The following is a 24,880-nucleotide window of genomic DNA, read 5'->3' as shown; positions in this document are numbered from 1 at the left end:
GGAAGCCAAGGCAGGCTGATCACCTGAGGTCAGGAGTTCCAGACCAGCCTGGCCAACATGGTGAAACCCCGTCTCTACTAAAAATACAAAAAAATTAGCCAGGCATGGTGGTATGTGCCTGTAATCACAGCTACTTGGGAGGCTGAGGCAAGATAATCACTTGAACCCAGGAGTCATAGGTTGCAGTGAGCCAAGATAGCACCACTGCACTCCAGCCTAGGCGACAGGGTGGGATTCCATCCCCTCCCCACCAAAAAAAAAAAAAAAAATTTAAGAATCAGCCAGGCATGGTGGTGAGCGCCTGTAGTCCCAGCTACTCAGGAGGCTGATGTGACAGTATCACTTGAGTGTGGGAGTTCCAGGCTACAGTGAGCTATGATCACATCGCTGCACTGCAACTTGGGGGACAGGGTGTGCTTATTTGTTTTTTACAATTTAGATGGTTTGGGAACAATTAGTGCTGGTGGCATAGAAAACTAATGAGAAGGCCAGGCGCAATGGCTCATGCCTGTAATCCCAGCACTTTGGGAGGCCAAGGTGGGCAGATCACTTGAGGTCAGGACTTCGAGACCAGCCTGGACAACATGGTGAAACCCTGTCTCTACTAAAAATACAAAAATTAGCTCGGCATGGTGGTGTGTGCCTGTAATCCCAGCTACTCTGGAGGCTAAGGGAGGAGAAATGCTTGAGCCCAGGAGGCAGAGGATGCAGTAAGCTGAGAGAGCATAACTGCACTCCAGCCTGGTGACACAGCGAGACTCCATCTCAAAAGAAAAAGAAACAAGAGGCAATTATTAACCCTAGGAAGCCGGGCGCGGTGGCTCAAGCCTGTAATCCCAGCACTTTGGGAGGCCGAGACGGGCGGATCACGAGGTCAGGAGTTCGAGACCATCCTGGCTAACACGGTGAAACCCCGTCTCTACTAAAAAATACAAAAAACTAGCCGGGCGAGGTGGCGGGCGCCTGTAGTCCCGGCTACTCGGGAGGCTGAGGCAGGAGAATGGCGTAAAAACCCGGGAGGCAGAGCTTGCAGTGAGCTGAGATCCGGCCACTGCACTCCAGCCTGGGTGACACAGCGAGACTCCGTCTCAAAAAAAAAAAAAAAAAAAAAACCCTAGGAAAACAAAAGGTTGTAGGAAAAAGGAAATGTAAATATAATTCACTGCATGGCTCATTGTTACAATAGCATAAATAAAACCTAAATATTGATTTAGCCAAAAATTTGGATATTGCCATATTGGGAAGAAAAGGAGAAAAGGTGAAAGTGAGGGGAAAAGGAGAAAAGTTAAAGTGCTTATTCTCATCTTTCATAGTAGATATGAATAATGTCTAGAAATGATAAATAAAAACCAGCATATTACTTTTTTTTTTTTTTTTTTTTTTTGAGATGGAGTCTCGCTCTGCCGCCCAGGCTGGAGTGCAGTGGCCAGATCTCAGCTCACTACAAGCTCCGCCTCCCGGGTTCACGCCATTCTCCTGCCTCAGCCTCCCGAGTAGCTGGGACTACAGGCGCCGCCACCTCGCCCAGCTAGTTTTTTGTATTTTTAAAGTAGAGACGGGGTTTCACCGTGTCAGCCAGGATGGTCTCGATCTCCTGACCTCGTGATCCGCCCGTCTCGGCCTCCCAAAGTGCTGGGATTACAGGCTTGAGCCACCGCGCCCGGCCAAAAACCAGCATATTACTTAGAAATGTGGAGGTAAATACCACAAGGCACCACTAAAAAGAATGTTGGGGCTAGGTGTGGTGGTTCACCCCTGTAATCCCAGAACTTTGGGAGGCCAAAGTGGGCAGATCACTTGAGGTCAGGAGTTTGAGACCATCCTGGTCAACATGGTGAAACCTCATCTCTACTAAAAGTGTAAAAGTTAGCTGGGCATGGTGACGGGCACCTGTAATCCCAGCTTCTTGGGAGGCTGAGGCAGGAGAATCGCTTGAACCTGAGATCGCACCACTGCACTCCAGCCTGGATGACAGAGAGAGAGACTGTCTCAAAAAAAAAAGTTTTGGGAAGGAGACAATTCAGGAAGGTTGGAGTATGGGATGCTGTTTATCATAAGCCTCAGGAAATTATGTGACTCTTAAAATTTTATACAAGCTTTAGATTAAATTAAAAATATTTTTTAAAAGATAATTTATCTATTACTTCAATAACTAAAATTAAAAAGTAAAAACAAAACTAATAGTCTCAATTCTCCTTCTACAGATGTGAGAATCAGAGCTCAGTGAGACTAAAATATTTAGTTTATTTCATAGTTTTGATAAATGTACATTTCACATTTATGTAAATATTATGTAAATGTAAGCACTGCAATTTTCCTGTACATTTTGAACTATTCAAAAATAAAATGCTTATTTAAAAACTTCAAACACACAGCCTAGTTTCTTTTTCTTTGTGTAAAATGTTTTGTTGTGTTGTTTTTTTTTTTTTTTTTTCAGAGTCTCGCTCTGTCACCCAGGCTGGAGTACAGTGGCGTGATCTCGGCTCACTGCAAGCTCCGCCTCCCGGGTTCACACCATTCTGCTGCCTCAGCCTCCCCAGCAGCTGGGACTACAGGCGCCCGCCACCACGCCTGGCTAATTTTTTTGTATTTTTAGTGGAGTCAGGGTTTCACCGTGTTAGCCAGGATGGTCTCGATCTCCTGACCTCGTGATCCACCCGTCTCGGCCTCCCAAAGTGCTAGGATTACAGGCGTGAGCCACCGCACAGGTCATTTCTTTTTTTTTTTAAGAGACAGGGTCTCACTATGTTGCCCAGGCTGGCCTTGAACTCTTGGGCTAAAGAGATCTCTCTTCACCCTCCCGGGTAGTTGGGAATACAAGAGCACACCACCACTGTAAAACGTTTTACACTGGAAAAATTTACACACACATGGAATTAAGAATAATGAATCCCCACGTACCATACATTCTGTTTCAATACTCAGAAACATTCTGCCAATCTGTTGTTTTTGAAATATTTTAAGGCAAAGCCATGACATAATTTCATTTTACCTCTAGACACTTCAATATGCATGTTTAACTGATTTCAAAAAAAACAAAAACAAAAACAATCATACCTAACTAAATATCATCTAATATCTGTTCTGCAATTTTCTCAAAGATATCTTTTTTTTTTTTTGAGACAGAATCTTGCTCTGTCGCCCAGGCTGGAGTGCAGCGGCACAATCTCAGCTCACTACAACCTCCACCTCCCAGGTTCAAGGGATTCTCGTGTGTTGGCCTCCTCAGTAGCTGGGATTACAGGTGTGCACCACAACTGGCTAATTTTTGTATTTTTAGTAGAGATGGGGTTTCACCATGTTGTCTAGGCTGGTGTTGAACTCCTGATCTCAGGTGATCCGCCCATCTCTGCCCCGCAAAGTGCTGGGATTGCAGGTGTGAGCTGCTGCGCCTGTCCAAAGATGTCTTTTTATAGTTTTTTGTTTGCATCAAGATCCAAACAATGTCTGCATATGACATGTGCTTGTTTTGTTACATCTCTCATATTCTTTAACACAATTAACTGATGGTTAATTTTACATGTCAGTCTGGGCAAGGACTGCTCAGATAGCTGGTGGAACATTGTTTCTAGTGTGTCTGGGAGGGTGTTCCTGGGAGAGATGAGCACTTGGATCGGCAGGCTGAGTAAGGAAAATCGCCCTCACCAAGGTGGGCAGGCATCATCCACGCCACCGAGGGCCTGAGTACAATAGAAAGGAGGCGGCCGGGTCAGCGGGCTCGCTCTCTTCTTAAGATGGGACACCATCTTCTCTTGCTCTTGGGCATTGGTGTTCCCGGTCCTTGGGCCTTTGGACTGGGAGTGGCACTCGCAACGCTGGCTCCCCTGGTTCTCACTCTTGAGTTTGGACCAAAACCACATCACCAGCTTTCCCTGGTCTCCTGCTTACACACAGCAGATCGTGTGACATCTCAGCCTCCAGAGTCAAACGAGCCGATCCCTCATAAAACATAGCTTTCTTTTCCTTTTTTTTTGAGATGGAGTCTCCCTCTGTTGCCCAGGCTGGAGTGCAGTGGCATGATCTCGGCTTGCTGCAACCTCTACCTCCTGGGTTCAAGCAATTCTCCTCCAGCCTCAGCATCCCGAGTAGCTGGGACTACAGGCATGTACCATCATGCCCAGCTAATTTTTGTATTTTTAGTTGACACGGGGTTTCACCATGTTGGCCAGGCTAGTCTCAAACTCCCGACCTCATGATCTGCCCGCCTTGGCCTCCCAAAGTGCTGGGATTACAGGCACATGCCACCACGCCCACCTAATTTTCATATTTTTAGTAGAGATGGAGTTTTACCATGTTGGCCAGGCTAGTCTCAAACTCCTGATCTCAAGTGATCTGCCCACCCCAGCCTCCTAAAGTGCTGGGATTACAGGCGTGAGCCATCGCACCTGGCTTTTTTTTTTTTTAGGCAAGATCTCACTCTGCCACCCAAACTGGAGTGCAATGGGGAGATCTTTGGCTCACTGCAGCCTTCACTGTCTGGGCTCAAGCAATCCTCCCACCTCAGTCTCCCAAGTGAGTGGGATTATAGACACACACTACCACACCTGGCTAATTTTATTTAAAATTATGTTTCGTAGAGATGGGGTCTCACTACATTGCCCAGGCTGGTCTCAAATTTCTGGCCTCAAGGGATCCGCCTGCCTTGCCCTCCCAAAGTGCTGGGATTACAGGTGTGGATTAGTCAGGTTTCTATAGAGGGAGAGAACTAATAAGATAGACATGTAGTATCAACTCACATGATCACAAGGTCCCACAATAGGCCATCTGCAAGCTGAGGAGCAAGGAAGCCAGTCCGAGTCCCAAAGCTGAAGAACTTGGAGTCTGATGTTGGAGGGCAGGAAGCATCCAGCACAGGAGAGAGATGTAGGCTGGGAGGCTAGGCCAGTCTAGCCATTTTTTTTTTTTTCTTTTTTTTGGTGAGGTGAGTCTCACTCTGTCTCCCAGGATGGAGTACAGCAGTGTGATCTCAGCTCACCACAACCTCTGCTTCCTGGGTTCAAGCTATTCTGCCTCAGTCTCCCGAGCAGCTGGGATTACAGGCATGCACCACAACACCCAGCTAAATTTTTTTGTATTTTTAGTAGAGACGGGTTTTGCCATATTGGCCAGGTTGGTCTTGAACTGCTGACTTCAAGTGATCCACCCGTCTTGGCCTCCGAAAGTGCTAGGATTACAGGCGTGAGCCATGGCGCCAGGTCTAGTCTAGTCTTTTCACGTTTTTCTGCCTGTTTTGTATTCTGGCCGCACTGGCAGCTGATTAGATGGTGTCCACCCAGACTGAGGGTGAGTCTGCCTCTCCCAGCCCACTGACTCAAACGTGAATCTCCTTTGGCAACGCCCTCACAGACACACCCAGGATCGATACTTTGCATCCTTCAATCCAATCAAGTTGACATTCAATATTAACCATCACAAGGTTTGAGCCCCTGTACCCAGCAATATATTGCTTTTTATGTATTTATACAAATTCCATTGGTTCTGTTTCTCTGGAAAGTCCTGACTGATATGCACTCCTTCATTTTTCTTATAGCACTGAATCATGGGATAAGCCAGCGTGGATGTCCTATAGAATGCCCCACACCCTGTGGTTTCACTGATGCTTTCTCATGATTTTAACTTCTGGCTCCTGTGCTTCCCAATCAACCCACTTGGGTTTCTTGGTTTTTTTTGTTTTTGTTTTTAGATAGGGTGTCACTCTATTGCCCAGGTTGGAGTACAGTAGCACAATCATAGCTCACTCTAGCCTCAACTTCCCAGACTCGGGTGATCCACCCATCTCAGCCTCCTGAGTAGCTGGGACTACAGGCAGCACCACCATGTGCAGCTAATTTTTTTCTTTTTTCTTTTGTAGAGACAGGGTTTCTCTATGTTGTCCAGGCTGGTCTCCAACTCCTGAGCTCAAGTGATCCACCCACTTCAGCCTCCCAAAGTGCTGGGATTATAGGCCTGAGCCACTGTGCCTGGCCACTAAGTTTCTTTTTTTTTTTTTCTTTTGAGACAGGATCTCCCTCTGTCACCCAGGCTGGAGTGCAGTGGCGCGATCTCGGCTCACTGCGACCTCAGATGTCTGTCTTTACCACTGTGTAGTAACAAATTTGGCCAGGAGTGGTGGCACATACCTGTAACTCCAGTACTTTGGGAGATCAAAGCGCGAGGATCACATGAGCCCAGGAGTTTGAGAGCAGCTTGGGCACCATAGTGAGACCCTGTCTCTACCAAAAATAAATAAATAAAGATCAGCCAGGCATGGTGGCATGCACCTGTTGTCTCAGCTGCTCAGGAGGCTGGGGCAGGAGGATTGCTTGACCCCAGAAGGTTGAGGCTGCAGTGAACTATCATGCCCCTGAGCCTCTAAATCCCAAATGATAGGAATGTCCATCTTATTCATTGTGGGCCTCTCAGACCACTCCTGACAGTTTATGCTAAATGAGATGACTTGGGGTGGGCCCCTATATAGTTCATGTTAACAAGATGACTGAGGATGGGAGCTGGTCATGCTGCAAACCAAAGACCGAATATGACACTCGAGGTTTGGGGCTTTGAGCCCCACCTCCAGATGGGTTGGGGAGACTAGAGATCGAGAAAACAATCTCACTAGAAGAGAGGGAGATAGACTAGCCAGCACACTGCGGCCTCGATCTGAATCAGCTCAGGTCTTTCCAGACACTAGTGACATATGGCTATCTAAATTTAAATTAATTAAGGCCACGTGCAGTGGTACATGCCTGTAATCCTAGCACTTTGGGAGGCCGAGGTGGGTGGATCACCTGAGGTCAGGAGTTGGAGACCAACCTGGCCAACATGGTGAAACCCATCTCTACTAATAATACAAAACGTGGCTGAGTGTGGTGGCACATGCCTGTGGTCCTAGCTACTCGGGAAGCTGAGGCACAAGAATTGCTTGTGGAGATGGAGATTGCAGTGAGCCAAGAACCTGCCGCTACACTCCAGCCTGGGCAACACAGCAAAACTCTGCCTCAAAAAATAAAGTTTTAAAAAACCAATGTAATTAAAATTAAAACTTCACTTCCTCAGTCCACTGGCCACTTTTTTTTTTTTCCTATTTTTTTAAGTGCACCACTGCGGCCGTGAACTCCTGGGCTCAAGTGATCTTTTCCCCTTAGATCCTGAGTAGCTGGGACCACAGGCGCCTGCCACCACGCCTGGCTGCTGGCCACATTTCCAGTGCTCAATAGCTATTTGAAGCTTGCGGCTACCTTACTTGCGCAGCACAGATAGGAAAATTTCTATTGGACAGGGCTGCCTAGCCCTTTTTTAAAAGGTCCTTTTATACTATTTTGTCACATGGGGTCTCACTTTGTTGCTCAGGCTTATTGCAAACTCCTGGGCTCAAGTGATCCTCCTGCCTAGGCCTCCCAAAATAATTCGTAAATACACAGTCCTCTCTTGTTGCATCAAAATGAATGCAAAAATGTCATGATGGGGCCCGGCGCGGTGGCTCATGCCTGTAATCCCAGCACTTTGGGAGGCTGAGCTGGTAGGATCACCTAAAGTCGGGAGTTGGACACCAGTATTCTGGTACCTCCTTAACTTTTGCACTGGGGGGACAATGGAAGGGCCCTGTGTCATCCTCACCTTCCCCATCTGTAATTCTTGTGATGGTTCATTACCACTTTAAAGCTCTAGTTCTTTTTCCTTCATTGACATCTTTAACTTTTTCTTTATAGAGATTTTTTTTTGGAGACGGAGTCTCGCTTTGTCACCCAGGTGGGAGTACAGTGGCTCGATCTCGATCCACTGCAACCTCCGCCTCCTGGGTTCAAGCGATTCTCCCGCCTCTGCCTCCCGAGTAGCTGGGACTACAGGCACCCGCCATCATGCCCGGCTAATTTTTGTATTTTTAGTACAGACAGGGTTTCCCCAGGTTGGCCAGGCTGGTCTCGAACTCCTGACCTCAGGTGATCCGCCCACCTCAGCCTCCCAAAGTGCTGGGATTACAGGCATGAGCCACCGCGCCTGGCTCCGTTTTGGCTATTCTTTAATATGCCTCCCTATAACTGCTATCTCCACACCAGCCTTGCTTTAGCTCATGGGAAACAAAACCAATTAGTTCCCCCATTACCTGCCTTGAGGAGCAGGGGTGGTGCAGCGGCATGCACCCAGGGAAGTGTGTTGTATGGGCCCCCAAGTGCAGAATCTGAATCTTGCAAAGGAAGAAACAAATTCATCTCCACGGAACATGTCTCCCCAGTGCTCCCAGCCTTCCAAATCCACAGTCACAGTGACTCAGCAGAATCTGAGCCTGGGGCACCACAGTAATCTGCATCCGGCTTTTTTTCTGCTCCACTTCGTGCCAAGGCTCAAAGGGCAGGCCCACTCGATCCCTGGACTCTCTTGGGAACAACTTCCACCCTGCATCCCCTTGCACCTCAGGGCACAGTGCGCAGATGGGCTTGCCTTAGCCCCTCCAGCCAGATTTTTGAGGCCTCTGTCACACACCCCCACGAACCCCTCTTCCAGCCCCCAGAGACTTTTCTTGACTTCCACCAGTTGCTCAGGCGGGGCGAGTGGGAGTGGAGGGGCTCCTCCTTCACCCCCCAGGCTCCCTCCCTTCCTGGAGCTGCAGCCTTGGCATCCTCTAGCCCAGCACCTCAGGATCCAGGCGTTGGGTCCCGCCCTTGTTGACGTCCAACTCAAATGAGCCGCGCAGGATATATGAGAGAGACTGCACCGCGCACCACACACACGACTCCTGCAAGGTTGCCGCTGGAGTCGCCCGGCCCAGTGAGAGCCTAGTCCCGGCCAGGGTCGACCCGGCAAGCACGAGTCCAGCCAATCAGCGCCCTGGACTGCACCAGCGCCATGGTCGGTGAGTGCTGGAAAGGGCGAGGCGCTTGGGCTCCGGAGTCCTGGTGCCTGTGGAGGAGGTTGTATGGGTTTGGCCCTGAGTTTTGTTCCTTGAGTCAAAACCCACAAAGGGAAGAGATTAGGGTCCTGGGATGAGCCTTAATGGGACTCCGGGAGGAGAGCTTCTGTTTGTATCCGGAGTCGTGGATCCTTCCTCACTCCACCCCCACGAACTCCAGTGGGCATTTAGGAGAAACCTGACCTTGGACGCAGGAATTCCCTCCAAAACTGGGGTCAGAAACTGGCCGCTGGAGGCCAAATCAGGCTTACGGTCACAGCCCATACCTCTTTCGGGCTATAGTATTTAAACCAATTTGAATTAAGTTGCAAACATTAAAATGGGTGATTTCACTTAAAAATGTGGATTCCGAGCTTCTGAAGAAAATGAGAATATCTGGTGATTGGTGGACAGGAGTGGAGGAAACCGATACCTTTAGTTTGACAGAGACCAGAACCGGCTCCAAGCTGCCAGGCTCAGGTTTTGTTGTTTTGTTTTGTATTGTTTTGTTTTGTTTGAGACTGAGCTTTGCTCTTGTCGCCCAGGCTGGAGTGCAATGGTGCTATCTCAGCTCACCGCAACTTCCGCCTCCCGGGTTCAAGCGATTCTCCCATCTCAGCCTCCCGAGTAGCTGGGATTACAGGAGTGCGCCACCATGCATAGCGAGTTTTAATATTTTTAGTAGAGACGGGGTTTCGCCATGTTGGCCAGCGTGGTCTCAAACTCCCGACCTCAGGTGATCCGCCCACCTCGTCCTCCCCAAGTGCTGGGATTACTGACGTGAGCAGCCGTGCCTGGCCTTGGGAGGTATTTTCCATTGAGGCCCTTGGATTAGGCATACCTGATCAGGTCGTACTGGATCCGTTTCTAGTATTGGGTCCATTTCAGTGATAGAGCCTCCCCACTCGGCCATCAACCCTAGGGGAACTTAGAGGTCAACCCAGCTCCACCCAAGGCATAAATAACCAGCTGAGACAACTGCAGGGACTGAGAGCTATTTCCCAAATAATCTCACTCTGAGACTGGACAGCGCTAAGATTTAGAAAGCTGTTGCCTCATCTGGGGCACAGTCCTGCGTTTTTTAATTTCTTTCCCTGTGAACCTGGTCCTGCCTCTAAAAATGCACCTGCACACACAGAAGCCCATCTTGGTCAAAGTGAGTGGAGGAAGAGATTGCCCTTGCAATTGACCAACTGAAATTATCAGAATCTCTGAGAAAGGGACTAAGCAGGGGATTGGTAGCCCAGAATGAGTTGCTGGCAGAGACAGCAGGGAATAGATTCTTACAGCTGAGAGGCTTGCCGCATACACGGTGGTTGCTATTTCCTTTGTATTTCTTTCTTAAGCTCCCCGAGGCACAGGCACCCTCTCCTCCAATACTAGGGCAGGAACTGTTTCCTGACTTTCCAGTCTTACAGAATGTTCTGTATTTATGCGTAGCTTAAACACAAAAAAGAGAGCTGGTAATGAGGGAAAAAAGGAAGACTTGGATCTTGTATAATTAGTTTTAGCTGTACCCGGCTAACCAAATCTTGAGGTTCACTAAAGCATCCAGGTTTTTTTGTTTGCAACTAATAGATGTGTCTGATTCGCACTCATGTTCCCTGGAGCACTCAAGTGAAGAGAGAAGGCAGAAGGAGAATGCATGAAACTGATACAAAGTCTTACCTTTAACATACTTCTTTTTTTCTTTTTGAGACAGGGTCTTGCTCAGCTGCCCAGGCTGGAGTGCAGTGGCATGATCAGGGCTCACTTCAGCCTTGACCTCCTGGGCTCAAGTGATAGTCCCATCTTTGCCCCCTGAGTAGCTGGGACTACAGGTGTGTGCCACCACACTCAGCTAATTTTTCTGGTCAAAGCAGAACTTGAAACCTGGCTAAAAAATATTGTTTTTGGCTGGGTGTGGTGGCTCATACCTGTAACCCCAGCACTTTTGGGAGGCTGAGGCAGGAGGACTGCTTGAGGCCAGGAGTTCAAGACCAAGATTCAGCTCAAATGGCAAGCTCCTCTGAGGGCCTTTCCTAACGGGCCAGCCCCGAAGTCCTGAAGTTTTCCTCTGTGGAAGTTTTTTTTGAGACAGAGTCTCACTCTGTTGTCCAGACTGTAGTGCAGTGGTGTGCACTTCCCAGGTTCAAGCGATTCTTGTGCTGCAGCCTCCCCAGTAGCTAGGATTACAGGTGCACGCCACCACGGCCAGCTAATTTTTGTATATTTAGTAGAGACGGGGGTTTCACCATGTTGGTCAGGCTGGTCTCTAGCTCCTGACCTCAAGTGATCCACCCGCCTCGGCCTCCCAAAGTGCTACGGTTACAGGCATGAGCCACCGCGCCCAGCCCTCTGTTGAACTTTGTCCCTTACCTCTCCTAACACACTAATGCCACTCTACCCTGAAGAGGTTATCTGTGTGTGCATCCTGTGGCCTCTCTCAGGGTAAACTCTAGTAGTGTAACTCCTCCCAGGTCATGTTGCTCAGCTAGTTAAGTGGCAGGAAGGGAAAATGAACCCTCCAGGCCCAGAAAACTTCTTTTCTGTTAATTGCCTATTCACAACCATCTGTCTGTTTGTTTGTTTGAGACAGAGGCTTGCTCTGCTGCCCAGGCTGGAGTGCAGTGGTGAAATCTCAGCTCATTGCAACCTTCGCCTCTTGGGTTCAAGCGATTCTCCTGCCTCAGCCTCCCGAGTAGCTGGGATTACAGGCGCCTGCCACCATGCCTGGCTAATTTTTTTTGCATTTTTAGTAGAGACAGGGTTTCACCATGTTGACCAGGCTGGTCTTGAACTCCTGGCATGAGGTGATCTGCCCGCCTTGGCCTCCCAAAGTGCTGACATTATAGGTGTGAACCACCGCGCCCCACCCACCTTCTTTTGACCATTTTTCTTTTGAGTTGTTTTGGGGATCTACGTATTCCAGGTACTGCACTTTGGTGGTTATATTTGTTACAAATATATTATTCCTGTTTGTGTGTTGCCTTACATGAAAAATTGTAAAGTCACAGGCATGCTTATAGCTATTAGAGTCTGAGCTCCTTGAAAGATCAAGAGATGGATATTCTGACTTGTTCATTTTCCGAGAAGTACCTTGACTGTCTCACTACTTAGAAAATGCTTGTTCACGTTGATGAGAAGTCAATAAAATAAAAACCGTCAGAGCGGTGTTCAGTAAACACTGATAAGACTAATGGCGAGGTAAATTACAAAGAAAATGCCTGTTAGAGCTTGATATGCTCACCTGCCTCCCAGTCATGTTAAATGCATGGGTTAAGAGGTAGGAATTTGTTGAGGTAGCCTCAGAGCTGCCTTTCCCTTTTCCCAGGCTATCCAAAGCAAGTCAGTCATTTCCAGCGCATGTAAATCACCATCAAACACCTACTGCACTGAATCTTAGTTTCAAGAGTCCAAAACCTCAGGACCAAGTTTGGAAATCCCCTGGTTTGGCATACTGGGCCCTGAAAGTTACACTTGGCTGAATTTAGCCCAACAGGCACCTCCCTTGCTAGGTGTGGTCAATAATAAAAGCAGGAAGAGAGCTTAAGGCTTAAATGCGCCTTTCTAGTTATTTTAGTCATTTGTAGTTATTCATTCATGGTGCAAAAACGTTGCAGATGCCAGCTGGGCGCAGTGGCTCACGCCTGTAATCCCAGCACTTTGGGAGGCCAAGGCAGGTGGATCATGAGGTTAGGAGATCGAGACTATCCTGGCTAACATGGTGAAACCCTGTCTCTACTAAAAAAAAAATACAAAAAATTAGCTGGGCATGGTGGCACACGCCTGTAGTCCCAGCTAGTTAGGAGGCTGAGGAAGGAGAATTGCTTGAACCCGGGAGTCAGAAGTTGATGTGAACCGTGAGCGCGCCACTGCACTCCAGCCTAGGCCACAGAGCAAGACTCCATCCCCCTCCGCCCCCACAAAAAGTTGCAGGCATTTTCTTCTCCCAGCTGCACCCACTGTTCGTGGTAGGGTGTGAAGTAGCAGTGCACGCTATCAGGAGCAACTGTGGGAGCAAGCGTCCTTCCTCTGGCACTTCGCTCTATGCCCTTGCACACTGTTGTTTGTAAGTCTCACTGTTGTTTGTAAGTCTCACTGTTGCCCAGGCTGGAGTACAGTGGTGTGATCTTGGCCCACTGCAACCTCCACCTCCCTGGCTCAAGCGATCTTCCCACTTCAGCCTCCTGAGTAGCTGGAACTACAGGTGCCCACACCACCATGCCCAGCTAATTTTTTTTTTTTTTTTTCGGTAGAAACGGGGTTTCTCCATGTTGGCCAGGCTGGTCTCAAACTCCCAGGCTCAAGCAAGCTGCCTGCCTCGACCTCCCAAAGTGCTGGGATTGCAGGTGTGAGCCACTACGCCCAGCCACTCTCTACATTTTTAAATTATTCCAGTTTCACCACTTAATGACTACACACTTGGGTAACTTGCTTCTCTCCTGTGCCTCAGTTTTCTCATCTATAATATGGGGCTACTCATGGTATTGACCTCATAGGGTGTGTCTCAGTCTATTTTGTGCCTCCCTACATAATACTTGGGACTAGGTAGTTAATAAAAAAGAGAAATTGATTTCTCACCGTTCTGGAAGCTGGGAAGTCCGAGATCAAGGTGCTGGCAGGTTTGGTTGTCTGGTGAGAGCTGCATTTGGAGGAATGCTGCGTCCTTACACGGATGGTGGGAAGTAGAAGGTGGAAGGGCAGGTGAGCCCCGTGCTGGGCAAAGTCTCTTTTATGAGGGCCTTAATCCCACTCACGAGGAAGGCGACCCCCTCACCTAATCACCTCTCACAGGTCCCATCTGTTAATACTCTCACATTGGCAGCACCTGAATTTTGGAGGCGACGTATTTAAAACATAGCAGGTTGCCCTGACAAAGGAAGAAAGTGCAGGCCAGGCGTGGTGGCTCACACCTAAAATCCCAACATTGTGGGAGGCTGAGGCAGGCAAAATTGCTCGAGTCCAGGAGTTTGAGACCAGCCTGGGCAACGTGGCAAAACCCTGTCTCTACAAAACAAAAATTAGGTGTGGTGGCACACACCTGTAGTCCCAGCTACTCAGGAGGCTGAGGTGGGAGGATCACTTGAGCCTGAGAGGTCAAGGCTGCAGTGACCTGAGATCATGCCACTGCATTCCAGCCTGGGCAACAGATCAAGACCCTGTCTCAGAAAAAGAAAAAAAGGAATGCAAAGCACTGAGAGCAGTGCCTAGCATATTATAAGGATCCACTAAATACTGTTCTTGCAAATTGAAGCATGCTGCCTCTGACAACCTTGTTAATATAAAAGAGGCCCATTTCCCTTCTACCTGTACCCTTTGCCATTTCTTACTTATAAAGGAAGCTGAGCTGTTAATAGTTTAATGTGATCTGCTGGGCGCGGTGGCTCATACCTGTAATCCCAGCTACTGGGGATGCTGAGGCAGGAGAATCGCTTGAACCCAAGAGGCGGAGGTTGCAGTGAGCTGAGATCATGCCACTGCACTCCAGCCTGGGCAACAGAGTGAGACTGTGTCTCAAAAAAAAAGAAAAAAGTTTAATGTGATTGTTCCACATTTCTCCCCCTCATACCAATGTGCTGCAAATCTACATACAAATATGTGTCATTTCTTTTTTTTTCTTTTTCTTCCTTCCCTTCCCTCTCTCTCTCCCTTCCTCTCACTTCTTTCATTTTAAATAAAAATGGATTCATATTCACTTGCCTTTTTATCAGTTAATAATATATCATGGATATCTTTTTGAGTCACTACATATAGTAAATTCATTTTAATTTTTTTAATTTTTAAAATTTGTTTATTCGAGACAGGGTCTCCCTCTGTCGCCCAGGCTGGAGTACAGTACGGCGATCACAGATCACTGCAGCCTCGACCTCCTGGGTTCAAGTGATCCTCCCATCTCTCAGCCTCCTGAGTAGTTGGGACTACAGGCATGCGCCGCCATGCCTGGCTAATTTTTGTACTTTTTGTAGAGAAGGGGTTTCGCTTTTGTCATGTTGCACAGGCTGGTCTTGAACTCCTGGGCTCAAGCAATCTTCCCACCTTGGCCTCCTGAGCAACTGTACCTGCTTAACAGTCTCTAAAAAAATTTTTTTTAGTGACAAGGTGTCACTATGCTGCCCAGTCTAGTCTACAACTCCTGGCCTCAAGGGATCTGCCCACCTTGGCCTTCCAAGTAGCTGGGATTACAGGCATATGCCACCACACCCAGCCAGTTTAACTCATTCTTTTTAAAATATTTTTTTACTTTTATTTATTGATTTTTCTGAGACAGGGTCTTACTCTGTTGCCCAGGCTGGAGTGCAGTGGCACGATCTCGGCTCACTGCAACCTCTGCTTCCCAAATTCAAGCGATTCTCCTGCCTCAGCCTCCCAAATAGCTGGGATTACAGGTGCCCGCTACCACGTCCAGCTAATTTTTGTATTTTTGTAGAGACAGGGTTTCACCATGTTGGCCAGGATGGTCTGGATCTCTTGACCGTATGACCCGCCCACCTCAGCCTCCCAAAGTGCTGGGATTACAGGCTCTTGCAACCGTGCCTGGCCAACTCATTCTTGTTAACAGCAAAATATCCTGTAGTGTGGATGTGCCCATAATTTACTAAAGTGTTCCCCATAGACAATCAGGTTATAGCTAATTTTTGCCAATGAAAAGCATGATGTAATACACATCCTTGGCTCTTATAGCCTGATGCTTTTACTCTGTAGAACAGATTCCTCCAAATTGGAGAGCGAGATAAAAGATTTATGTGTCTTTAAAGTTTTAAGAGATTCTGCCTGATTGCTCTCCCTAAAGGTTGAGGCGATTCATAGTCCCACCAGTAACACGCCAGTTTTTCTGTTGGTACAATCTTAACCCTGGGTGTTATTTGTAACATTTTGTGGGTAAATGTAAACTCATGGTAAATGTAAACATGGTACCCATGTCAACTCATGGGTAAATGTCTTGTTTTCATTTTGATTTTCCTGACAGGCCACGCAGAGCATCTTTCCATTTGTTTGTTGCCATTTGCCTTTCCTGCTCTGTGAACAGTGTGTTCGGATCCTTGACCCACTTTTCCATTGCACTGTCTTTTCTAATCATTTGTGGGCACTCATTGGGAGTTTAACTCTGTGATGAGAAGTGCGAATTTCTTCTCCCAGTGGGTATCTTTTGACTTTGTTTATGGCGCTTTTTGCTAAACTTTTTTTTTTTTTTTTTTTTTTTTGAGACAAAGTCTCACTCTTGTTGCCCAGGCTGGAGTGCAATGGTGTAATCTTGGCTCACTGCAACCTCCACCTCCCGGGTTCAAGTGATTCTCCTGCCTCAGCCTCCCAAGTAGCTGGGATTACAGGTGGCCACCACCACGCCCGGCTAATTTTTGTAGTTTTAGTAGATACGGGGTTTCACCATGTTGGCCAGGCTGGTGTCGAACTCCTGACCTCAGGTGATCCACCTGCCTCGGCCTCCCAAAGTGCTGGGATTACAAGCGTGAGCCACTGCGCCACACCCAGAATTTTTTTTTTTAAAATAAAGGATTCTCTACCCTGAGGTTATACAAATTCTACCATTCTTCCTTTAGTATTTAAATAGTTTCATTTAAAAATTTTGGATCTTTAATCTACTAGAAATTATGGTTGTATGTGATATATTAGTGGGATAATTAAAGCCAAAAATTTTTTTGGTGACTACAATAGACACATTAAAAAATGCACCAGTTCATTTTTTAGAGACAGGGTCTCGCTCTGGCATTCAGTGGTTCAATCATAGTTCACTGCAGCCTCGAACTCCCAGGCTTAAGCAATCCTCCCACCTCAGCCTCCCAAATAGCTAGGATTACAGATGTGAGTCACCATGCCCAGCTAGTTTTTTATTTTATTATTTTTTTGAGATGTCGTCTCACTCTGTTGCCCAGGCTGGAGTGTAGTGGTGCGATCTTGGCTCACTGCAACCTCTCCCTCCTGGGTTCAAGCAGTTCTCTGCCTTAGTCTCCCAAGTAGTTGGGATTACAGGTGGCGCCATCATGCCTGGCTACTTTTTGTATTTTTTAGTAGAGATGAGGTTTCACCATTTTGGCCAGGTTGGTCTTGAACTCCTGACCTGAATCCCAAAGTGCTGAGCCACCATGCCTGGCCCTAGTTTTTTGTATTATGCATTTTTTGTAGAGACAGGGTTTCGCCATGTTGCCCAGGCTGGTCACGAACTCCTGGGCTCAAGCAGTCCTCCTACCTTGGCCTCCCAAAGCTCTGGGACTACAGGCATGAGTCACCGCACCCAGCCCTCACAAGTTCTAAGTGGATTTTCACAAACTGAAAAATTATGTATTCAGCACCCCAACGTCCCTTTTGTGTCCTTTGAGCCACTACCCTCAGACAAGGGAAACCACTTAACTGAGTTTTAACACCTATGCAGGTTGAGTATCTCTTATCTGAAATACGTGGGACCAGAAATGTTTTGAATTTCGGATTTTTTTGGATTTTGGAATATTTGTATTATATTTACTGGTTGAGGATCCCAAATTCAAAATCCTCCAATGAGCATTTCCTTTGTCATGTCAGCACTCAAAAATGTTGGATTTTCCCATTTGGGATGGTCAACTTGTAATAGTTTTCTAGGGGAATCATCTTATTTTCATGCAGATAACTCATTAGATATGCCAACACTTTTTTTTTTTTTTTTTGAGACGGAGTCTTGCTTTGTCACCCAGACTGTAGTGCACTGGTGCAATCTTGGCTCACTGCAACCTCCACCTCCCAGGTTCAAGCAATTCTCCTGCCTCAGCCTCCCGAGTAGCTGGGATTACAGGTGCCCGCCACCACACCCAGCTAATTTTTGTGTTTTTAGTAGAGACAGGGTTTCACCATGTTGGCCAGGCTGGTCTCGAACTGCTGACCTCAGGTGATCCGCCCACCTCGGTCTCCCAAAGTGCTGGGATTACAGGCGTGAGTCACAGAGCCCGGCTGTCAACACTATTTATTAAATCAGCCACTGATTTAAATCCTTCCTTTAATCTTCGGTACTTTTAAGGGGAAAATACATTTCTGGCTGCAGGGGATGGAATGGAATAACCTAATGTCTAACAAAGCCGCCCCCTCCTTTACAGACTGCAACTCCCCTGTAGCTGAAGGCTTGCTGGTTGGTAATGGGTTTTCCCCGGGTGCTTTGTGTGTGTCTCTGTAGGCAAAAGAGCACTGATCGTACTGGCTCACTCAGAAAGGACATCCTTCAACTATGCCATGAAGGAGGCTGCTGTAGCAGCTTTGAAGAAGAAAGGGTGGGAGGTGGCGGAGTCGGACCTCTATGCCATGAACTTCAATCCCATCATTTCCAGAAAGGACATCACAGGTAGGAGTTCCTCCTCCCCTTTTTAATTAGTTCTTTGCGGATCTCCTTGCCTGTGGGTCCTCTGGCCCGGCTTTGGCTCCTCTGGCCCCAGCCTCTCTTTTTCTTCTCTGCAGGTAAACTGAAGGACCCTGCGAACTTTCAGTATGCTGCCGAATCTACTCTGGCTTATAAAGAGGGCCGTCTGAGCCCAGATATTGTGGCTGAACAAAAGAAGCTGGAAGCTGCAGACCTTGTGATATTCCAGGTATGGGGGGACATTGGAAGTGGTGTCAGGGGCATTTGCATGCTTATTGTCCTAGACATGTCACCTAATTAGCTATGGGATCTTAAACAGTCACCCACTTTACTGCATTCTCTGCAAATAAGGGTGATTACTTTAAAGGTGCAGTATTACATGGATTTCACAGATATTGGGAATCTGGCTGTATTACTGTTGCATATGTAAATGCAACTGCAAGGCCAGGCGCGGTGGCTCACGCCTATAATCCCAGCACTTTAGGAGGCCGAGGCAGGCGGATCACTTGAGGTCAGGAGTTCGAGACTATCATGGCCAACATGGTAAAACCTGGTCTCTACTAAAACTAGAAAAATTAGCTGGGCATGGTGGCATGTGCCTGTAGTCCCAGTTACTCTGGAGGCTGAGGCAGGAGAATTGCTTGAACCTGGCAGGTGGAGGTTGAAGTGAGCCAAGATTGTGCCACTGTACCCCATCCTGGCGACATGGCGACAGAGCGAGACTCCGTCTCAAAAAAAAAAAAAGAAAAAAAAAAGAGAAAGAAATGCAACTGCATAGATGATGTACAACCCTTGAGCTTGCTTTCTTCTATGTACTTAGTCTCCCCTTCAGTTAGCGATTCCTTCAGTTAGTGATTCCTGTTGGACTCTCAAAATTTGCAGTTCTCCTCCTTTCTCCATAAAAATCCCAAATACTTTGTAGAATAATCCATGACACATTGACTTCTCTGCCATTGTAGCCTGCCAGCTGAAGGGGGCTTTGAAACCCTGCTGAATGTGTTCCTGCAGCAAACCACAGCCTTTCTTCTTCGGGAAGCGGCCTTACCATTTAGCAGACAATACTGGGATTATGCGTGAATCTCGTCAGTGATCTTTCCTATAAATGTGACTGTACTCAATGACTTTGCTTTTACCAATTCCAGCCAGTCTTTTGATATTGAACATAGAATGTATATGATCCTGGAAACCACGAACAGGGTGGTATAGGCTGTGGCTTTTTTTTTTTTTTCTTTCTTTTTTTTTTTTTTTTTTAGTTATTCAGTCAGCTACAAAACATCCAATCCTTGAAGTCCTTTATTTTACCCACAGGCCTGTTGCTAGGAATCAAAGCCACATGCCACTAGCCAGTACCCCAAAGGATGCCTTTAAAAAAAATTAAATTGGAGACAAGGTCTCACGGTCGCCCAGGATGGAGTGCAGTGGCAAGATCTCCGCTCACTGCTGCCTCAACCTCCTCGGCTCAAGTGATCCTCCCACCTCAGTCTCCTGAATAGCTGGGAGTATTGGTGCACGCCACCATGCCATGCTAATTTTTTAATTTTTTTTGTACGGATAGGGTCTCACCACGTTGTCCAGGCTGGTCTCAAACTCTTGGGCTCAAGTGATCTGCCTGCCTCGGCCTCCCAAAGGGCTGGGATTATCTTTAAATCATGAATCAAGGATAAGAAAACCTCCTGGTAGAGTCCGTGCTCTGCTTTTATTAGGATAAGAGGTCAGACAAGACTTTCTCACGGGAAGTCCCTGATGAACCTTAGTTACACTAATTATTATTTATTATTTTTATTTTTTAACATTTTATTCATTTATTTATGTATTTGTTTATTTATTTGTTTTTGAGATGGAGTCTTGCTCTGTTGCCTAGGCTAGAGTGCAATGGCGTGATCTCGGCTCACTGCAACCTCCGCCTCCCGGGTTCAAGCCATTCTCCTGCCTCAGTCTCCCAAGTAGCTGGGACTATAGGCATGTGCCACCATGCTCGACTAATTGTTGTATTTTTAGTAGAGACAGGGTTTCACTACGTTGGCCAGGCTGGTCTCAAACTCCTGACCTCAAGTGATCCACCCACCTTGGCCTCCAAAAGTGCTTGAATTAAAGGCGTGAGCAACCGCGCCTAGCCACATTGATGACGATGATGATTATTATTTAGAGGTGGAGTCTTGCTCTGTCACCCAGGCTGGGATACAGTGGTTATCACAGCTCCCTGTAGCCTCCAACTCCGGGGCTCAAGCAATCGTCCTGCCTCAGCCTCTCACAAAGCTAGGACTAGAGATGTGCACCACCACAACAGGCTAATTTTTAAATTTTTTTGTAGAGACAGAGTCTCACTTTGTTGCCCAGGCTGGTCTCAAACTCTTGGGCTCAAGTGGTCCTCCCACCTTGGCCTCCCAAAATACTGGGATTATAGGCATGAGCAACTGCACTCGGCCATCACACTGATTATTAGTTTGCATTTTTGAGTGATTGTGTTTATTCTAAGTGATACGATTTTTCATCCATGATAACAAGGGACAGTCATAAAAGGAGGAAGGCCTATCTTCATTTTTTTCCACAATGGGGTCTCACTCTGTCACCCAGGCTGGAGTGCAGTGGCACAATCTCGGCTCACTGTAACCTCCACCTCCCAGGTTCAAGTGATTCTCCTGCCTCAACAGCCTGAGTAGCTGGGACTACAGGCATCCACCACCACACCCGGTTGATTTTGGTATTTTTAGTAGAGATGGGGTTTCACCATGTTGGCCAGGCTGATCTCAAACTCCTGCCCTCAAGTGATCCACCTGCCTCAGCCTCCCAAAGGGCTGGGATTACAGGCGTGCGCCACTGCGCCTGGCCAACAGTCATATTGTTGATACCACACCTACTAAAGCAAACTCTTGGGAAAATACTGATTGAGGCGACACCCTGAAGCAAACCTTGTTTGCAATCCTTGCTATTTAGACTTTGCTGACAAATGTGATTTCATACAAACAAGTTTCATATCAATAAGTCTTCTGTGTATGTAGCTTTCTTGGACCCACTCAATATTTGCATTTTCAGGGAAAAAGAAGACTGTCCAATTGGCTGACCAAGGACAATAATGATCTCTTTCCTTAAAGTGCTAACTCCCCAGGAGGAATGGGAAAGGCGTGAAGAGGGGCTCCCCCACAGAGCCATAATGGGGAGCAGCTCAGCACCCCGAGTCGCCTTCTGGGCTTGGGAAGCCTCTGGTCTGAACTTGATGATGTCTTCTGTCCTGCAGTTCCCCCTACAGTGGTTTGGAGTCCCTGCCATTCTGAAAGGCTGGTTTGAGCGAGTGTTCGTAGGAGAGTTTGCTTACACGCTCGCTGCCATGTATGACAAAGGACCCTTCCAGGTAGGTAGATGGTTCTGAATGCTCTGACAGCCGGCTTCTGGGTGGTCTGTCCTGATGCAGGTTTTGTTTGTTTGTTTGTTGTTTGTTGTTTTTTGTTTTTGAGATGGAGTTTCCCTCTTGTCGCCCAGGCTGGAGTGCAATGGTGCATTCTCGGCTCACTGTAACCTCTGCCTCCTGGGTTCAAGCGATTCTCTTGCCTCAGCCTCCTGAATAGCTGGGATTACAGGCATGGGCCACCACACCTGGCTAATTTTGTATTTTTAGTAGAGACAGGGTTTCTCCCCATTGGTTAGGCTGGTCTTGAACTCCTGACCTCAGGTGATCCACCCCCCTCAGCCTCCCAATGTGCTGGGATTACAGGTGTGAGCCGCCGCGCCCGGCTCTGATGCAGGGTTTTGAGCACAATTAGATCCTAAGCCTAGGCTCCGGGTCCTTTGGCAGAGATGCATGATCAAGTTTTTACAGATGGAATGACATGATATTTGGGATTTGTTTTAAAATGCTCCAGAGGCTGAGCATGGCAGCTCACACCTGTAATTTCAGCACTTTGGGAGGCCAAGACAGGCAGATCACCTGAGGTCAGGAGTTTCAGACCAGTCTGGCCAACATGGCAAAACCCCATCTCTACTAAAAATACAAAAATTAGCTGGGTGTGGTGGTGGGCCCCTATAATCCCAGCTACTTGGGAGGCTGAGGCAGGAGAATTGCTTGAAACCCAGGAGGTGGAGGTTATAGTGAGCCAAGATCGCACCACTGCACTCCAGCCTGGGCAACAAAGCAAGACTCCGTCTTAAAAAAATAAAATAAAAGGCCAGGCGTGGTGGCTCACACCTGTAATCCTAGCACTTTGGGAGGCCAAGGCGGGCAGATCATGAGTTCAGGAGATCGAAACCATCCGGTGAAACCTCGTCTCTACTAAAAATACAAAAAATTAGCCAGGCGTGGTGGTGGGCACCTGTAGTCCCAGCTACTTGGGAGGCTGAGGCAAGATAATTGCTTGAACCCGGAAGGCAGAGGTTGCAGTGAGCTGAGATTGCACCACTGCACTCCAGCCTGAGTGAGAGAGCAAGACTCCATATCAAAAACAAAAACAAAAACAAAAACAAAAATTAGCCAGATGTGGTGGTGAGCGCCTGTAATCCCAACTACTTGGGAGGCTAAGGCTGGAGAATCACTTGAACCCGGGAGACAGTTTGCAGTTAGTCGAGAGGGTGCCACTGCACCCCAGCCTGGGTGACAGAGCCAGACTCTGTCTCAGAGAAAAAAAAAATGAAAAAATAAAATAAAATAAAATGCTCCAGAGAAAAAGGGGGTCATGGGTTGAGCTAAAACTAGAATGGCAAAATACTGAGAGATGAAGATGAGTGATAGATGCAGTACTATTTTCTCATTTACGTGTGTTAAAAATTTCCATAATAAAAACAAAAGAAGGCCTGTCTTCATTTTTCGGAGGCCCAAATCCTGCACAGGGAACCCTTCAAGACATTCCAGATGAAAGAGCTTGTCCTACGCCATGCCTAGCCCGTGGGAGGATGGATGAGAACGCCCAGTAACTCCACCTAGGCAGCCAGCAGCAAGCACTGATTTTGGATGTGGTGACAGCCTCACCCTGAGCCACACGTGGGGGTTTGGAATCCTTGGTTTGCCCCAGGCCGCTGGTCTGTAGACCGTCTAGTCTGCAGAGTCATACTGTGTAGCTCAGGGGAGCCAAAGTATGAAGTAACATAAACAGCAAATAGGACAGACTTGTGTGTTCTTGTCCCTGGAGCTGTTTCATTAACTTCTTGTCACAAGGGGATGTGGAGGGGAATGAAGTTTGTTATTGTTTTTTTCTTTTGCAGAGTAAGAAGGCAGTGCTTTCTATCACCACTGGTGGCAGCGGCTCCATGTACTCTCTGCAAGGGATCCATGGGGACATGAATGTCATTCTCTGGCCAATTCAGGTACCTCATTTTCTTTTCTTTTCTTTTTTTTTTCTTTGAGACGGAGTCTCGCTCTGTCACCTAGGCTGGACAGCAGTGGCACCATCTCGGCTCACTGCAACCTCTACCCACTGGGTTCAAGCGATTCTCCTGCCTCAGCCTACTGAGTAGCTGGGATTACAGGCGCCCGCCACCACACTCAGCTAATTTTTGTATTTTTAGTAGAGACGGGGTCTTGCCATGTTAGCCAAGCTGGTTTCAAACTCTTGACCTCAAATGATCCTCCTGCCTCAGCCTCCCAAAGTACTGGGATTACAGGCATGAGCCACTGCACCCGGCCAGGTACCTCATTTTCAACGAACCTTCAGGGGAATTCATTAATTGAGCCTTCTATGGGGTTCAAAACCTCAAGATAGCATCTGAAAATAGATCTTGAGTTGTGAAGATGAAGGCGTGGTCATGATTCAGAATGACGGGAGCTTCCTTTAGGAACTTGCCTGCCTTCCCGGGTGCCTGTGTGTGTGAAATACACCTGCACGTGCGTGTGTTCAAACAGCATTCTCTCCCAGCCAAGGACTAGTGTGAATCACTACCCTTGATTTGTTTAGCCGTGGGCCCTGGTCTCGCCAGATGACTGACATCTCTCTCCAGCCTTCCTGTCCTTCTCCAGGTTGCTGATACAGTCTCACAGACTATTAGAGCCCAAGACATTTAAGAAATGATTTACTGAGAGGCTGAGGCAGAAGGATCGCTTGAGCCCAGGACTTTGAGACCAGCCTGGGCAACATAGTGAGAACTCCTCTCTAAAAAAAAAAAAAAAAAAAAAAAAATTAGCATACACCTGTGGTCCCAGCTACTTGGGAGTCTAAGGCGACAGACCCAGGAGTTCGAGGCTGCAGTATGATGAGCCTCGAACTATGATCACACCACTGCATGCCAGCCTGGGATACAGGGGGAGACCCTGTTTCAAAGAAAAAAGAAATAATTTGTCTAGCCAGTTTATACATGGATAAAACTGGATAAAACTGAAGCCTGGGGTGGGCTTATTGGTGTTACCAGACCCTCAGGATAATTTCTATAAAGAGGGAGGTTGGAGAGAAGAGCCAATGAGAGGCCACTTATGAAAATCATTTATCAAGACTCATCTGGGCCTGTAATCCCAGCACTTTGGGAGACCAGCACTTTGGTGGATCACTTGAGGTCAGGAGTTCAAGACCAGCCTGGTAAACATGGTGAAACCCTGTCTCTACTAAAGATACAAAAATTAGCTGGGCATGATGGTACATGCCTATAGTCACAGCTACTCAGGAGGCTGAGGCAGGAGGAGAATTGCTTGAACCCAGGAGGCAGAGGTTGCAGCAAGCCGAGATTGCGCCACTGCACTCCAGCCTGGGCGACTGAGCAAGACTCTGCCTCAAAAAAAAAAA

The 24,880-nt window shown here is 47.5% G+C and overlaps 1 protein-coding gene across 3 annotated transcripts in view; it reads left to right on the top strand.

The window, feature by feature from the left end:
- Window positions 1-8,696: 8,696 nt before the first annotated feature.
- Window positions 8,697-24,880, top strand: part of LOC105491348 (NAD(P)H quinone dehydrogenase 1) — a 27,925-nt gene continuing 11,741 nt past the window's right edge. Inside the window, exons 1-6 of one of the 3 annotated variants that reach the window (XM_071084846.1) lie at window positions 8,743-8,830; window positions 13,105-13,197; window positions 18,003-18,167; window positions 18,281-18,411; window positions 21,418-21,531; window positions 23,373-23,474. In XM_071084846.1, the coding sequence (XP_070940947.1) occupies window positions 8,824-8,830; window positions 13,105-13,197; window positions 18,003-18,167; window positions 18,281-18,411; window positions 21,418-21,531; window positions 23,373-23,474 (612 nt within the window). In that variant the 5' untranslated portion in view covers window positions 8,743-8,823. Of the gene's footprint in view, window positions 8,831-12,880; window positions 12,918-13,104; window positions 13,198-18,002; window positions 18,168-18,280; window positions 18,412-21,417; window positions 21,532-23,372; window positions 23,475-24,880 lie in introns of those variants that run through there. The other 2 variants (XM_071084848.1, XM_071084847.1) reach the window with 2 other exon arrangements.

This window comes from Macaca nemestrina, chromosome 18 (assembly GCF_043159975.1).
Source record: "Macaca nemestrina isolate mMacNem1 chromosome 18, mMacNem.hap1, whole genome shotgun sequence".
Classification (NCBI taxonomy): Eukaryota; Metazoa; Chordata; class Mammalia; order Primates; family Cercopithecidae; genus Macaca; species Macaca nemestrina.
The sequence above is the reverse complement of the archived record's forward strand: the minus strand, read 5'-3'. Positions and strand labels throughout refer to the sequence as shown.